The sequence below is a fragment of the Stylophora pistillata genome, chromosome 2 (genome assembly GCF_964205215.1).
Source record: "Stylophora pistillata chromosome 2, jaStyPist1.2, whole genome shotgun sequence".
In the NCBI taxonomy this organism is placed as follows: domain Eukaryota; kingdom Metazoa; phylum Cnidaria; class Anthozoa; order Scleractinia; family Pocilloporidae; genus Stylophora; species Stylophora pistillata.
The window spans coordinates 42,578,091-42,595,637 of NC_142520.1; the positions used below are offsets into that span (position 1 = coordinate 42,578,091).

The window sequence follows — 17,547 nt, forward strand, 5'->3', positions numbered from 1 at the left end:
TAAGCTTTGGTGCAAGTTTTTTACGCTTGCGTGCGTCCAGTTCTGAATGTAAAGCGAACAGTAAACTTGAACAAAAGTATGTAAGGTCTTCTTTTTAATAACTGGATTACTTAGTATACAATCATCAATCCATAAATAATAGAATACATATATCTTATTAGACGTTTCGCTGTGTAGTAGGGTTGAGTATTTTTGCGGGTTGTGTCGTATTTTGACTCGCCCTACGGGCGAGTCAAAATTTAAATAACGAGTAAAAATACTGAGCGATACGACACACAAAAACGTCTAATATGTTATTTATAATCCAACAAGCCAAATTTTTATTTCAGTGCAGGCGAATTTTTCGGATATTTATTTATGGGGAGTGCGTGACAGAAGTATGCCTAGCCGCGGAACGGAGTTGGCGCTTTGTCGTTTTGCTGTTTATATTTTCTTCCATAAATGCTGAAATACCATTGTCGTCTAGCTGCTTTTCTTCGTTCGATTTATCTAATAAACTTGAATCAATATTTGCTAGCTATTCCGACTCTTCATCGTCAGAAAAATAAATTGTAACTTCAATTCACTTCGTTGCTTGCCCGATTCGAGAAAACCTGTCTAACCGGTTCTCTGAAATACAAATAACGTGTGATATTTGTATTCGTCTTGGGCGTTATTTCTACTCTACGGAGTGTAGTTGGATAATAAACAAGAATATTACCGCATGTATAATGCATTAGTATAGTAATATATCTAAGTAGAAAACACGAACCAAAAGCATCATGTAATGGTTTACTCCACTTGTTCCTTGAAACAGATTATGACGATGATTTTGACATCCGACCAGCCACTAAAAAGACTGTAAAAGGTATAAGGTCATTTTAATTTTCATTTATTTTGAAGGAAAGTACACTATTTTAAAGAACATTAAATTAAGGAATGCTTTGTACCACCCAAAGTATTGAATGGTACTTCCAAGCTGGTGCATGGAATCTTTGACTGTACTGTTTCTTTTCTGTCATACAAATAAGATCGGTATTACGTATTTTTAACGTCATAATCACTAATCAAATCACAGATTCTAAGTCTGTCTTATGAATGAGTTCATGAGAGTAGGTTGGTATTTCCTTCCTTTCTTACTGAACCTAACGGAGCAGCGCAATCGAAAAACCTCTTATTGGCAAGTTTGCGGTTGTCAGAGAAAATTGCCGGTTAAACTGACGAATAAAAGGAAATTGCACAAAACTAGTAGCATGCATGTCAAAGGTGCTCGTAAATAGATGTCTAACTAGAAAATCAGCAACACTTGGTTAAAACCTTCAAAGGATCAATTTTAGTTTGGCTGAATTAAAGTAAGATAATTGTATGAGTATGTTGTTATATCTGAGGCTCGTCAGTGCATGTTGCATAGAGCTGTTCTTGCTCTCGTAACAAATTACCTTGTATTGGTACGTAGTTATGTTTATATCTACTTGTTAGCAAGACTCGAATAAGTTGAGTAATTAACTTTTGAGCCTCTACGAAACAACCAGCAGTTCAGTCAAATGAAAGGTGCTCTTTGTATTGCTGCAGTTACTGTTCACCATGGAGAAAGCCAGTACCGACGAAGAAGACAAAAAGAAGGTAATTAATTGTTCACTATTTATGTAAGTAGGAGTGTCTACAGACCAATTCAAGGCTCTGATGTTGATAACTTACCTAGTTCTATGAAAGTGCTTGTTTACATCGAGTTAAATACCCTTTTTTATGACGGACAGGAGCTGTAGGTATAACCTATAGCTACTGATGCAACATTCAAAATATATCGCGATTATAAGGCGTTTTATCGGTAGAACCCTGATTTACACGATATCATGATATCGATTTACATCGATAACATGAGGTTCAAGGCTGTTAGAAAAAAATATCTGAGGGAAAGCTAACACCAGCTTGGTCTTTAGTTATTTTTTATGATTTCTACTTTTTTGTTTGTTAACGCTTTGGAAATGTTAACGGGGCAGTTACAAGTAGGTCAAGGGTATGCACTCATCGCACTTATCCCGCAGGACGAGAGGTAACAAAGACAAAAGTTATGAAGAAAATTGGTGGTCCTTCAATCGTTTTAAAGTAATTTAATTTTTTTAAGAATGATGGATTTACCCGAGTGGTTGTGAGGGTGAAACGTGAGAGTGAATGGAATGCGGTCGGAATCTTCCTTATGCGACGTTTGTAGTGCTGAAAGTCGATCAATAGGTTGGGCGCGGTGGTAACCCGCTTGAAGTACAGAAACAGGGTAACCACGTTTATCGAAAAACTGGCACATTGACTCTGATTTGTGGTGGAGATCAGAGTCATCACTGCATAAACCAGTTTGTTAGTTTTCAATTTGATAGCGGGCAGTGGGCCGGGTCATCTATAAACACCCTAGTAACTAGTTGAAGACGTGTTAGCCTACGCAGTGACAGTGACAGCGGTTCTCGATGAAATCCTATGCAACTTTATAACAACTTTACTTTCACACAGCTAGTGAATCTGAGGAGCAGGTGGAGAAAGAAGAGATTCCAGGGCCTAGCGACAAAGGTAAAGGAGAGAATAGTTTTGATAAGTTACTCGATATGCCAAGGCAACCTGTTATTGAAGAATCTCTTTTTACTTATAAGTCACAGGAAAAGCTATAGTGGAGAATTTTCCAAACACATTCGTAAAACAAAAGAATTGGTTAAAGATTGGGTAACACAAGACTGAACGACTGAGGGCTCATGTCCTTTTCATCAAATGAAGAATTTTCTTGAAAGAAGTTTAAGAAGAAAAGTAGGTAATAGTTGACCACTTATGTAAAAGTTTCGAAGGTTCTAATCAAATCTATATAATTGAATTAACACAATCTATTCTAAATCTATTTGCGCAGGTGATGGAGAAAGTAAGCCTGAGCCTAAAGAGCCCACTGGAAAAGGTAAAAAAAATTAGTCGCTTTTCAGGAACTTTACACTGTCCAACATATCTTGCATTTATTCCCGCCTACAGGACAAGCTTTTTCGTAACTTAACATCCAGCTGAGCCAATTTTCTGGCTTGATAGCGGGCAGTGAGTCTGATGTATATCAAGGCTCCCGTATCTATATGAAGGCATTTGTGTTAGCCAACGCAGTAACAATGACTGTAATTCTCTATGAAACCCTTAAAGGAACTCATAATTCATTCTAATGAACAACTTTGCTTTCACGCAGCTGGTGAACGTGAGGAGCAAATGGAGAGTGAAGAGATTCCAGTGTCTAGTGACCAAGGTAAAGGAGACAGAGAGAGTGGTTATTGATTAGTCCTTAGGAGGTTAAGGCGCTATCTTAATATTATCGAATGTTCAGGTTATGTGCTGTCCCTTGTGATCCATCCACAATTCTCGCTCACTTTGCAACATTACAAGTATTCAAATGAACATAATTCAATAAGTACAATTTCTTTTTCAATCGTATTCATGCAGGTCAAGAAGGTGAACGTAAACCTGAACACAAAGGACCAACTGAGGAAGGTAAAGACAATGATTTGCGAGTTTTAGAAACACATTTTAATACTCTGTATAACATGTGTTATGAGCTTCACAAGTAATTGGGTCATTTTGCTGGCTTAATAGCAGGCCATGGGCCGGGTTTATTCTGCAGACCACTTATTTACATTCATTTTCAAGCGCACAGAAAAACCGTGACTGTAATTATGCAAACTTGTAATTGATAACTTTCCTTTCACACAGCTGGTGAGTCTGAGGAGCAAGTAACAAGAGAAGAGATCCCAGTGCCCAGTGACAAAGGTAAAGGTGATTGCGGTTTTGATTAGGTATTTAAGATATTAAAACATTTTGTGAGTTCTTGAAGCATCTTTTTTAACTTGGTAATCACTGGATAAATTCTGGTGGAAAATTGGTCAAAGGTCTAATAATTATTTAAGAAACTTAAATAGAGACAATATTGAACGATTGAGTACTAAAGTAAATTTTTTCTATTACATCAATTCTGAAGATGAAGAAGAAGAGAATGCGCCTGAGCCTAGCTTGGACGTCGCAGAGAAAGGTAACTCTCCTTATAAATTAACCACCATGTACTAATTGTGGTCTACACAATGCTTCATAAGGTGACGTAAAATAAAAAAAAAAACTGCTAGATGGCTATTGGGCTGCACTGAGGAGTTCTCTCGTTCCATATGGTTATAAGTTCATACTTGCGTGTGGTCCTTAATTTACTAACCAGCTTACTGATTGACAATCTGGTCAACTGACTAACTGGCTAGCTGACCAATAAGCTGTGAGATTAAATTAACTAGCTGAGCTGTAGCTGAGTGACAAAGGCTGACTATCTGGCAGATTGTCCGCCTGACCAGTGGGCATGGTTATAGACTAACTGATTTATATTATGGCTTCCTGGACCAAGTTGGTTATTAAACCGATTAACGGACTGCCGGCTCGGTAGATCAAGCAACCAACTGGTTTTGTTTTCAATAATTAGTGTGCTTTTTCCCTTTGTCTCAGACATTTAACAAGAGCCAAAAGCATTACCATTAGTATGGACACCTCGAGGGCTACAGAATAATTCAAAGATTCAAGGAAAAGGAAAAGTAGTTCTTGAGTAGGAATCTATATGTACTGTCTGTGGCAATATCTCAATCAGAAAATCTGTTTTTAATCTCTTTTTTTTAATCAGTTTAATGTTTACATTAGTTAACTAGTAAGCTTGTTGTCTGATATCTTCCTTATATGGTTACATAGGTAGGATATCTAAGTAGGCGTATAGTGGCAGTCTATCTTCGTTTCGTTTTGTTGTGTTTGTTTTTTGTTTGTCTGTATTTTGTGTTTGTTTGTTTTTGTCAATTGTAACATTTTGTTATGTATATTTTTTGTTTGATTTTTTGTTAGTTTTTTGTCACTTGTAACATGTATGTCCACCTAATATTCAAGTCTATTACTCTCAGCATGTTTCTATAGACCATAGTTCTTAGACCACATTCAAACCTAATGGATAAAGGGAAACACAACGATATCACGGGTGAAGCCAGCCTGAAATCCTGTACAGCTGGTTCTACAATTTGTCTTTCGCCTGTTTGACTCTTAAAACATAACTCTTGCAAATTTTGAAACAAAATTTGAAATTTCTCATGGTACAGGCCTGCAACAAGTCGAAAAGCTGGCTACGCTCCCAATATAATAAGACATTTCAGTCTGCATGCTGATCTATCCATTGAAGTTAATCCCTCTTATCAGTGATAATATAGCTGAGTAAATATTTTGGTTCGAAATGCTCCACCGGTTTTAGAACTAATGTTTGGCTCACTACCATGGTAAGTTTTTAGCTTGTTCAGAGCTTGTTCTCAGTTTAAAAGGGATTCGATGACCTGATTACTTTCCTTCCACACTTCTATCTCAGTTTTTCCCAAAACTGCGATTTCATAATAGGACATGAATCATGATAGCTGACCAAAGCAAATGTTTAATTAACGCTTAAATTAACTTTCGAAAGTTCAGTTTCAATAGTATCTCTAGTTTAGAAAACAGAGAGGCAAATATTGAACAAACACCTAGAATTTAATTGGGGGAAATCCGTTAAATCAATTATCAAAAATTTTTAGCGGCCGTATACCAATGATCTAAAAGCTCGTTTTAAGAATGTTTTTTTACTCGTTTGAGAGAATCACTCGCCCTATAATTGCTTTTCACTGGAAAGGAAAAGGAAAAATCATCTATGACAAGAACAACTCAGACACATGTACGGGTCAAGACTATCTCAGAATTTTACTTTTCTCTTTTCCGAATTTTTCTGCTTGATACCAAATTTAGATCAATACATGTAATATTGAAAAGAACAAAAAGGGTTAATAATGCGATCACAATAGTAGAACATCAACGCCCTTTAATAAGTATTATCAGAAGTTTTTCTAAATTTTTCTGCTTGATACCAAATTCAGATCAGTACATCTAATATTGAAAGAATACAAACAGGCTGATGATGCGATCACAATAGTAAAACATCAACGCGCTTTATAAGAATTATCAGAGATTTCTAAGTAAAACAAAGATTTAGATAGCTCATATCTAGAATTTTGTTTAACTCGTTTAAGAGTAATTCCCTCTCAGATTGCGTTTTAATCGTTGAGAACGATGAAGCATCTAACATTTGACAAGAAAGACTTAGACAAGTGTACCGGTCAAAACATCATTCACTAGATATTTGGTAGCAGGCTGGTAATCTAAATAGTTCATTACTTACAGATTACGTGTCAAATTGTTTCATTTCACGAGTATCTTTAGTTAAAAATTACAAACTAAGGTAAAAATGCAGAAAAAATTGAAAAACTTACTGTAAAGACGTTACTTATGAAATATTTGGTAGATATAATATGATCTAAGTAGCTAATTTCTTGAATTTTTGTAACTCTCATGAGGACATTATGGTAGTTAAAGGTAGAGTGACGTAATTTCTGCTATGTTTCGACGTTTTTCATGAGCGCAGATTATAAAAAAAAAAAAAAATTAGAAAGATGTTTGAGTAACGAGTAACAACAGCAATTAGAATAGTTCATTCCCACAACTGGCATGAGAGAGTTTTACGCCATTTAAATTAAATTAAACTAAATGAATAAAACCGATGAAAGTAGACAAAAAAGGAAGAGAACAACAGGAAAATATAACGGGTAAGATGTCGTTGTTACAGACTTTTTATAGAATACAAATGATCTAAATAGCTCATTTCTAGAATCTTTATAACTCGTTTACAAACAATATAATCATTGGGAGTTGCAGTGACGTCTGCCACTTTTTTAACATTATTCGTCATTGTTATTGATATTAACCATAACACAAAAAAAAAAGAAAGAAAAAAGGTCTTTGGATACCACAAAAATAGGTATTTGGTAGCGTTTTGAAGTCTAATTTTGTAGTTCACTTTTAGATTTTTTTAACTCATATCGAGAATTCATTGTATTATGAGGTATTCAAACTGTTCGAAAGCTTTGTTCAAACGTGTTCATCAAACATGACTAGTTTACTGTAAGAATATCTTTGAAGCAAAAGTGGCATTTAGAGGAAAATGACACCAAGTTAAGATTTATTGTAAAACGAAGCCTTCAATAAAACATCTGGGAGACCTTACACATGAGTCCGTTCATGGTTTACCCTTTCGGAAGTTTCGAAGTCTCGCTTCAATTTCATCCACAGTATGGATTATGTGTAACAATGGCCTGTGTTAAAGTGAACTGATACAAAAATGATTTCTGTATCTCTTGTACTAAGCGAGCCGTGATCGCACCGGGTGAGGGGGTAGGTAAATGGCCTTGAATTACTCATTATGTCGAACATTCGTTTTGATAAATTATTCAGTTTGAATGTTTCTTAATTCGAAGAAAGGCGTCACCTCTCTTCTCCGAGCCCAACAACCACTTTGCCTCTAAAGAGAAAAAAATGCCATGAAAAGGTTATTTCACAAATTTAATTCCTTCAGAACACAACTACATCAATCTATTTTTTTATAATGACACATTCCAATAAATTTAAAGGCGCAAATGTTTATTTGTTTGAAAATGGATACTTCAGCGGCTAACCTGCTTTTGTACACATAATTACAAGTACAACATTCATTTAAAAACATATTCGAACATAAATTCTCTTCAAATTCTCAGTTCTTTTCTGTATAAATTGGTGGGGCAAGCTAAGCTTTGAACTCCACCTCAAGACAGAGGTTTTATCACTTTAATTTGTACTTTTGACATGACTGTAGAATAGCATGGTATGAGTTTGGTTCTTTAGCGCGTATTGTCGACTACGACGCCTGTGCGCTTTTACTAGCGAGTACAGAAAGACCGAGTGTGGCTGAGACGCAGTTTCTGAATTACTTTATACCACTTCAATGAAAGTATTGTGGCCGTTGCTAGAAAAGGAGTCCAACAGCAAAAATGGTAACAGAGCTGAAGAACGTGTGCGCACGCGCCAGATTTTCCCGCAGGAAAACTGATTTTGAGTCGTTTGCCTTGTTGATTTTGAATTCTGTTGCTTCTAGGCGTCGTTTTCCTTGCCGCTTTTGTTTTAAAGGAAACTTCAAAAACTTTGTACACCCCTTAAATATTTTCCAAAATATATTTTCTCGTTTAAAACTTTGGAAATAGGAAAATGTCTTCGACGACAACAAAATGCCTTGGTTTCAAATGTTAGCTCCTTTTTCTTTCCGCAAATTTCGCTAAATTTTAAACCACGTATGCTTGAGCCCGCGTTGTTGACCGCGTACCTTTGACGTAACATTTCGTTATTAAGCTCTGTCATGAAAGGTAAGTTACATCGAAGAGGTTCGAGTGGTAACGCCTGATGAAGACGTATTTTAGTCTGAACTATTTATATTTACAGACGTCAGCAAGACAGCGTACACCCAGAATTATACAAATGACAATAGTTTTCTTCAAAATTTAAAATTACATTTTCTCGGCTGAAACAATACCTTACTAGATAAACTTTGCAAGATAAACAAGTTAAATATAAATCAGAACTGGTACAAGTCTTCAGTATAGTTTCTAATGAAGCGGCTATAATTGTGAGTCACTTTTATATGTAAGATTATTTTCTTCTGTGAGAAAAGGCCCGGGAAAACTCTGTTTAATCGTCATAAAAAATAGTTCTCGTTGCGCTGGGACTTGAAGGACGACGAGACGAGCTTGAAGGTCTTCTTAGGTTTTTCACTTTAACTTTCCTCTTTGAAAGCATCAGTGCCTAAAGAAACAAGAAGTAAAATGAACTAGAGAGGAAATTTCGAGAAGTGTTCGTTAGCCGTTTTTGCTCTACCAATATATATATTTAAATCTCTTAGTAAGAACTCTGACTAAAGTAGTCCTGTTATAAACTTTAACTGAATTCTTGGATGTCAATGTTGAAAAAAGACACATATGCTTCTTAGCTAAAAAAAAAGATAAGATTAAATTGGTTTTCGGGATGTCCCACGTGCAACTTTATCACTGAGATCCGAGCCTTTCATTTTCTCCGGCCAGTAGTCTTTAACAAAGTTATTACACGGTTTTCTGTACAATACCTGTGTTAGTATGGGCCGTACGATCGCATTACCCGGAGGCTGCATCCAAGGTTCACCATCTATTTGTAGAGGCATCTCTGATTTTTTAATTTGATATTTATCTGAAATAAAAATCATAATAATGGATAAAAAAATTATCGAAGTGCGTGAATAAAGAGGGTCAGTTTCTAAAAAAACTGTGCTGCTGCGTCGGTGGAGATATTACAACATAATTTGGTTTTATCAGCTGGGTTGATATTATAAATTGACCACCATGGAGGGTGTTTGAAGCTGACGTTTCGAGCGTTAGTCCCCCGTTAGAGCGAATGGTGGAATTGTGAGTTGTGTATGGAACTACGCTATTGGGGCAATTTTGCTGTCTTTGAGAAATTTACTCAGGCTCATTAACACCCAACTGCACTCGAAATCGTGTCATTGCCTAGACTTATTAGTTACTTGGGAAAAATACCCTATATTTCCCTAGCCGATGTTCGAAAACCAGAGACCACACTCTTTATTCTCAGGGGAGAGAACTGTAGAGAGAATCCACCTGCTGATGTTAGGGCATAAAAGGCAAAGCCGGTAGTGATACTGACTTACCATGCGCATGACTCCCTGAAGTCCAACTACCTCTACAAAACCGTCACAGTGACAAGCTGAGGCATAACCCTGCAAACAGAGTCAGCAATTCTCAATTAAGAGTCGAAGAGGAATCCGGGATCGCATCTGTTTTGATTAACTTTGCTTTGTGATGAGTCCAGATATCTCAAGTCACCATCTGAACTAATCAGGAGCAAAACCAAAACCACCGTGTTTTGGTCATTTGCAACATTCGTACTCACAAATGATGGCGTTCTCGTTGGCTACATGTACTTGCAATTTTGTCTTTTCTGGTTGGCCCTTGTGATTACTTCTGTGTTGATCATGTTTACTGTAGGTGTTCTCAAACGATATCTCGGTCAGTATATCGGGCGAGAGTCGGTCGATACTCGACCGATACTCATTTGAGACTCGGTCGAGACTCGGTCGAGACTTGATTGATATATCGGCCGATATAGCGATTGACTCGACTGCGTGTTTTTAAAGACCTCACTTGCCTGGGACAAAAAGGACAGAGATCAATGCTAAATTCAAGTCGTATTACATACATCTTCTTTGTCTGGTCCCCATGCATCCGTACCTGCTCCCCAACTAGTCGGTTAAAACAAATTATAAAAAATTAAAGGGAAAACTAAATAAAAATGAGAACAAAATCCCTCACGTGTATAGAAGCGATACTCGCACCTGAACTGCTACCAATGAAAAATCAGAGAAGAAAACTTTAAAGTTCAACTTTAACTAGATTCGAACCCATGCCTTCCAGCAAGATACAGTCTGGGTGCTACATCCGACCGGGCTGCAAAGTCACATGACGGGCGCGAGACAATTAGGCCATTTTCGATTTATTAAAATTCTAACATGGCTCTGAGGCTTGGAGGTATACAACTAAAGAAATTTATTATTCATCCCTCAACCTCGATGTTGTTCCTTTGTTTTGTTCCCCCAATCCTGGCACCCAAGTTTGAATTTTGATATATCGAAAATGGTCACTTTTTGTACGTTCTTCGTTCCCGTAAAGGAATCAGATTTTAATGAAATGAAATACATCATGTTGACCTGAATTAGTACTCTTTTGACTTCAGGATGAAAACTGAGCATCTTAAAATTACGCTTTGAAACCGATTTTAGTCTGTTTTCTCAATCCCCTCAATTGGAAATTTCACCACTGCAACACTGATTCGAATTCTTTTCACTGACTTCAACTTCCAGCTTTCACTGACCTGCCTATGTTAAGAATAACAATTCCTTCTAGTGTTGGTAAGTCAATTTTTTTGCCATCAATCTGTAGCGAACAGAAAATTACAAATGAAAATGCTGAGAAACGAGAGAAAGATAGATCACTGGAACCGTAAGGAGTACAACAGGCAAAAAAGTACCAAGGGATACTCCAAAAACCATCTCATTCGGGCGTTAAATTTTTAAGACAGACGTCTTCAACTACTTGGCGTTAAATCACTCAGTGTTGGATAAAACTGACAAACGATGTTGATTTTAGTTCAACACTCAATATAAAATGAGTTAAGTTTGTAAACAAGACACACACCTTCCCAGTGTAGGAGCTTTTAACGCTTTCGCAAAGTGAGGCTACTGTAACTATTGCTATTCCACCTGATTGTGATGCTAATTCATCGTAGATTATCATCCTCCCCCTTCCCCTTTCGCGGGATTTTGTCGGGTTTATTCGGCCGTTCGCAGTGGGTAAAGAGACGCTTTCTAAGAACACCGAATTCATCCCATGAAGGCAACCATGTAAGCTATTCCAATATCTACGTTCTACAGATTAATCACCTCTATTTCGACTTTGTGAGTAAATGTCCGCGAGTAGCCTTTGACCATTTTCTTTATCCCTGCTCTAAAGTAAACTCCTTTGTTATGAAGCCTGAAAAAAGAAAAATCACAGAATCGACGAACTCTTACTTACAATAAATCATAAAACGCAAGGTCGAAGTTTTCTAACCTATCCACTTTCAAAAGCGCTTACGATGGAAGTTAAAATCTATTGGACGTTTGACTGCTCCGTGTCCGTTAATAACCTTTGGAGGGTGGGAAGGGGGAGGTAGTCTGTAAGACATCTAAAGTGATAAATAGAGTCGGGCACGCACATTCCCACAGACGAATTCAAAATACAGACGACAAAGAGAACAACTCAGAAGACTATGAAACATTTGTTATCAATTGCAAGTGCCATCCAATAGCCTTAGCAATCAACACTGTTCCTTAAATCGAGCGGATGTAAAACTACTGTAACAAGTAGATGTACTTTTTTTGCATCCTCACCTGCTATGGAATTTATCAGGTGCTTCCTCTCTCTGAAGATGAAAATCTAAACAAAGCTCAGCTCCAATTCCGATGCCAAAGTAGTTATTCATCGTAAAAATACTAGGATCGTCCTCTCTTCCTCCCATCCAACCAAGTGCGCTTTCGTTTGACAGTGTGTCAGGAACGTTAGAGTCCACGAAGTCAAACATGACACACCATCTATCAAGAAACACTTCGTGAGCCTGGTCAATGGCCATGAGTAGCGATACAGGACTCTCGCCGCCAGAGTAACCACTTCCCCAATGGAGGATACGAGAGAGATCATTACCTGTACGTTTACAATCTAATTTAGTTTCCCAAACATTATCTATCCACTAAGAAGAACACTAGAGAGATCAGTACATGCAAGCTGAGAATCTCATCCAACTTCCATCTCAATCTGTATCCACTAACGAAATCCCCACAAAGAAATTATAAATCACGAGAGGGGAGTGGGCGTCAGTCCTTCCCAACAGAGTACAAAGGGGGAACGTTAGAAATTGACTGGGAAATCTTAAGAATATTAAAATCCCTTCTGGGCGATGAGTAATGGCTTGTCACGAAGTCGAGAATCTCAGGCAATTTCCAACCTATTCTCCATCTACCATGCTCCGAGGAAAGGCTAACGAATGAAACGACAGCTTTTCAAATACCTCATAGCGGTTTGTCTATCACTGTAAACCTCTAGTTGTCAACCACGTGCTGGAAACGCTCATTTAATTGTCACATGAAGCATTAAGCTTCGAATAATTATCGATGATCGTTCGTTGATCTTCTTTTAAATACAAAGGCTGTTGAGGCCTAAACAAGTAAACTGGAAAGTTTGCACGACTTTTTGAAGTGTCCAGCACTTAGAAGCACGCGAGGCAAAGTCGAGGATAGTTTTAGATTTCCATCCGATTGACCAAGTTTGTCGCAAGAGTCTTGAGATCGATCACACAGTCCAGTACAACAAAACCTACACAAGGCTTTATGCAGTAAATGGTTTGAACCCGGGGGTAACATGTGAAGGTGTAGTCTGATCGTCCGGGTGAGTGTAGTCCTGAGAAGGACTGTTGTCGGTGGCAGTGACTGACGTTTCGACAACCTGTGCGGAAGTCATCATCAGAGTCAAGTGAGTGATTGTTGTCAGTAGAATGTTCTTATTCCAGTTCGTGTGAAATGATCGGTTGGTTTTGCCGTGATGTTATTGGCTGTAAGACTCAAGTGACGTAAGTCGTTCGTGATTGGTCTGTTTCGGTCTGTCGGTAAAGCTAGGTTGTTCTTTTTCGGTCGTTTGTGATGTTTATGTCGTGAATGAGTCGTTTGTATGGGGCGGGTAGTTGTTGACATCTGTTTAGGGGAGTCTGTTCTAAGTTAGTAAACCAGCTTTCCAGAGTCAGTCGTTGAAAATAGTCAGTGCTGTAGGTTAGGCATTGCGCAGAGTCCCAGTCAATGTTGTGGTTGGTAATCACATTGCTGAACACCATCGACTTACCAACCACAACATTGACTGGGACTCTGCGCAATGCCTAACCTACAGCACTGACTATTTTCAACGACTGACTCTGGAAAGCTGGTTTACTAACTTAGAACAGACTCCCCTAAACAGATGTCAACAACTACCCGCCCCATACAAACGACTCATTCACGACATAAACATCACAAACGACCGAAAAAGAACAACCTAGCTTTACCGACAGACCGAAACAGACCAATCACGAACGACTTACGTCACTTGAGTCTTACAGCCAATAACATCACGGCAAAACCAACCGATCATTTCACACGAACTGGAATAAGAACATTCTACTGACAACAATCACTCACTTGACTCTGATGATGACTTCCGCACAGGTTGTCGAAACGTCAGTCACTGCCACCGACAACAGTCCTTCTCAGGACTACACTCACCCGGACGATCAGACTACACCTTCACACAAGGCTTTATGTTCGACTCTGGAAAGAAATTTTCTCCAACTCGCAGTTTACAGGAGTCACTTGTAACAATCCACTTACCAGTGCCAAGAGGAAGTACTGCTGATGCAGGTAACTTACACTTCAACTCTTGAACAACATCATCCAAACACGACAACACCCAGCCACCTGTCCCATCACCACCACAGATCAAGACACGAAAATCAGGAATAGATCTGAAAGCGTAAAATCTAAAACAAACACAATAATCAATTCTAGACCACGGGACAAAGATGAGAGAAGAAAACAAGGCTCGTAACATTGTATAAAATAGCTCTAACTGATCAAGATGCAACTTAAACGACAAAATTAGATTTGTATCACAGTGACTTAATTTTTGTTATGTAAATACACAAATCAGTTTTCGAACTGCTACGTACTTAGTAATGAATAAACTTCAACTTCAATTGCAAAAAACAGTTTTTTAGATACGAAGGGCAGGAGTTAAACATACCCTAATAATGGGCCTCCTTCTATGAGGCTGTACACTTGATGAGGGTTGAACAGTCTCTGGAAAGCTGCTGACATGTCGGCCCCCTGACCACCTCCACTTCTGGAGTTAACAAGTACTAGAAGTGGTTGGCTTCCAGGGGGGAACAGCCCAGGCTACAAGAAGGAAGAAACAAAAACGACAGGATAAGCATAACTCCTTTTTTGATTCAGGTCAATCCTTTCTTTTTTTAGCTTTTTTTTTTTAAGTACTTCCAGAAATACTCTAGAGAAAAACCTTTGCTCTTGAATTTGCAGCTACTTACATGAATAGTGGGTAGGACTCTCACAAACAGCTCTTAGTTGTCCATAGTGGAATTTTTGAATTTATTTACAGCATCGGCTGCTGTGTCAGCGGCAGGAAATAACACAAACACCATACCTGGAAAGAGTTACAATGTCAACATTGGGTGACGTAATTAACGGTAAAAAACTACAAAAACAAAAGAAAAAAATAAACCTCCTCAGTCGTTATTGTCATATGACCAGCTTCGCGAGCGAGTGTTTTTATGCCATTCCTGATTTCTGATTGACAAAAGCGGCGGTTCTACTCTCGCAGGATTGTCTTTCGAATTCCACAAAGTAAAACTCAATGACTTATCTTTGAGTTATCAAAGATAAGTCATTGCTATCTATAAAATGCATTATCTTCCATCCACGGCGTAAACAGATTGATCTCTCCAAAGTTAACATCTATATAAATAACACTCCTGTAACTCATTTTTTTCAGGTCTGGTTTTCGCTATTGCTTAAATAGCGCTATCTACTGCGAGGATCGTACATGATATATATCTAATACGGCAGTTCAAAATATATGAACTTCATATATTTCATTGTATCTCATTTATCACTTTCACGGGTTTATTACGAATCAACTTAACGGCCTGTTCTCAGTTGGCTTGTTAGCTCAATTGGTAGAGCGCTGCACTAGTATCGCAGAGGTCAGTGGCTCGAATCCCGTACAGGCCTGATTTTTTTTTTTTTTTTCAGGTCTGATTTTCGCTATTGCTTAAATAGCGCTATCTACTGCGAGGATCGTACATCATATGTATCTAATACCATAGTTCAAAATATATGAACTTCATATATTTCATTGTATCTCAAGTTAATCTTTCCTATCTCTTCAAAGTTTAAATGTCACACATCCGCAGAAAGCTCGCAGAATTGTTTTTTTGCATTAACGAGAAACTAGCCAAGAATTTTTTTAAGTAACTCACACATTAGCTTTGGAACACAAGGATGTTGGGGTTTCCTTGACCTTTTTGTTATGGAGAAGATTCCATTACCTTTTCCAATTGTTTTATAATGCAATTACCCCATGCACCATGGCTTACTTACTCTTTTATATCACTTGTTTCAATCTATGTTTCTTTTAATTTCTGTTTGTGTGTTTGTTTTTCCACATATCACCTAGTAAGCCCGCAAATTGAATTCCAAACCAATATCATACATTTACTTATTCGAAACAACTCAGTGTAAATTTTAATGAGTAACAAAACACCTTTTTAAACCCCACCAGGAAACATTTCCCAATTCTACCAAGGTGATATTCAGGTGGATCCCAAGTTGAAAGAATACATTCTAAATGGAGACAGGTCGAGAAATGCAGTGAGAGGTCGTAAAAGGCTGTGGACCAGTCGCATCATACCTTATCGGATCGCTTCGCACCTGAGTATGTTTCCATTCAGGAAATGTTGCTAGGGGAGCAGTTATTATTTATTAGGGAGGGAGGAGGGTGAAGTCGGAGGTTTTGGGGAAGGATATTATGGTTTCTCTCTCCTTTCTTTTTGAATAAGGCGATAGGAGGTATAAAAACCAGCTCTCATAGACCACTTTCATAAATGGCTGCCGTATAAATATTCTTTTGTTTAAATTTAAATTAGCCCTACTGGCCTCGCTTGAGATAATGTAATCTTTTGAATTTTGTACTGGAGAACGAGGCCAGTAGGGCTAATTTAAATTTAAACAAAAGAATATTAATCCGGCAGCCATTTATGAAAGTGGTCTATAACTGATCTTTCACAAGTGTTTGACACTTTTCATTGCGTGAGAAAAAAAAAAAAAAAAAAAAAGGAAAAAAAAAACAGATTCCTTTCCCCTTTCAAACGAATTAGTCATCATCTAAATATATAAACGACGGACTGAACGGAACAACCTTAATTTTTCGTGCGAACGGTGAGACTGACAAGTAGAACTTATTAGGGGGCCTTGGAAAACCTATTTGATTGGCGTGCAACCCTTCATTTCGATCATGGAAGTTTACATGACATTTCTGACTCAAATGCAAACTGACTGAGTTTGCTGACAAGATTGATGACCTTTCCAATCTGTTGCTAATTGGATGTGTATCAACGAACTAATTGAAACAGTGTACTGATGCACGCAGTTCCAATTTCTGATGTCGTGATACCGTTCCCACGAGATCGAATATTTACCCATTCCAGCTGGAAACACCTCAAAGATAAATTAATGCAAATGACAATGTACTTTTAATCTTTTTTTATGCTTTGTTTTGTTTTTTAATGGATATAACAGACAAATAAACGAACAGAGAGCAAAACAAAAAATGAAGCGAAACTTACTCCAAGAAGGTGAACGGGTTTATTAATGACGGCATCCGTGATACCTTTGTTTTAGAGGATATGTTTTTGAAATCTAATCAGTAACCAAATATTAGCCTTTAAGAGTTTCACCGCTATTATTGTTTTGTTTTTTTTTTAGGTCATATAACTTCAAACATCCGTCAGGTCACTAACGAGCTTCACAGAACGACATGTTTACGATTTGTAAATTACATCAGTGGTTATCATAAAAACTACATTGAATATAGCAATCCAGATAGGTGGGTAACGCATAACGCTCATTTTGAACGGCTTATACCAATTAGTTAACCACAATAATCGCATCATTGATTTCCAAAAATAGACGAACTCGATGAAAATCTTTTCCCAGGTTATCTCAAGATGATAATAATAATAATAATAATAATAATAATGATGATGATGATGATGATGATGATGATGATGATGATGATAATAATAATAATAATAACAATTTTATCAATTTCTATAGCACTTTTACCATGTAATGATCTAATGCGCTTTGCAATACTGTGCGGGGGACTTTTTCCAGACTGCCAGTGGCAGTTTACAATCAACAGAGGAGAAATTTTACAGGTGCCCCCTCCCACCAATTCCCAGTAAACAGGGCAGACCACC

The 17,547-nt window shown here is 37.7% G+C and overlaps 1 protein-coding gene and 2 long non-coding RNA genes across 3 annotated transcripts; 1 reads left to right on the plus strand and 2 right to left on the minus strand.

Moving 5' to 3' along the window:
- Positions 1-2,481: 2,481 nt before the first annotated feature.
- LOC148739613 (uncharacterized) lies at positions 2,482-3,765 on the plus strand. Its single transcript, XR_015996900.1, has 5 exons — positions 2,482-2,538; positions 2,867-2,911; positions 3,185-3,241; positions 3,436-3,483; positions 3,703-3,765. It is a non-coding gene; the product is annotated as an uncharacterized LOC148739613 (long non-coding RNA).
- A 3,714-nt stretch (positions 3,766-7,479) lies between these two features.
- On the minus strand, positions 7,480-9,094 carry LOC148739614 (uncharacterized). The gene is made up of 2 exons (XR_015996902.1): positions 9,040-9,094; positions 7,480-8,691 (listed from the first exon to the last, which is right to left on the minus strand). It is a non-coding gene; the product is annotated as an uncharacterized LOC148739614 (long non-coding RNA).
- Positions 9,095-10,031: 937 nt separating this feature from the next.
- Positions 10,032-12,388, minus strand: LOC148739615 (diacylglycerol kinase theta-like). The gene is made up of 4 exons (XM_088749872.1): positions 11,864-12,388; positions 11,375-11,465; positions 10,807-10,868; positions 10,032-10,177 (listed from the first exon to the last, which is right to left on the minus strand). Exons 1-4 carry the CDS (start codon positions 12,100-12,102, stop codon positions 10,117-10,119), a joined length of 453 nt encoding a protein of 150 aa, XP_088605998.1. The 5' UTR covers positions 12,103-12,388; the 3' UTR covers positions 10,032-10,116.
- Positions 12,389-17,547: the final 5,159 nt, after the last annotated feature.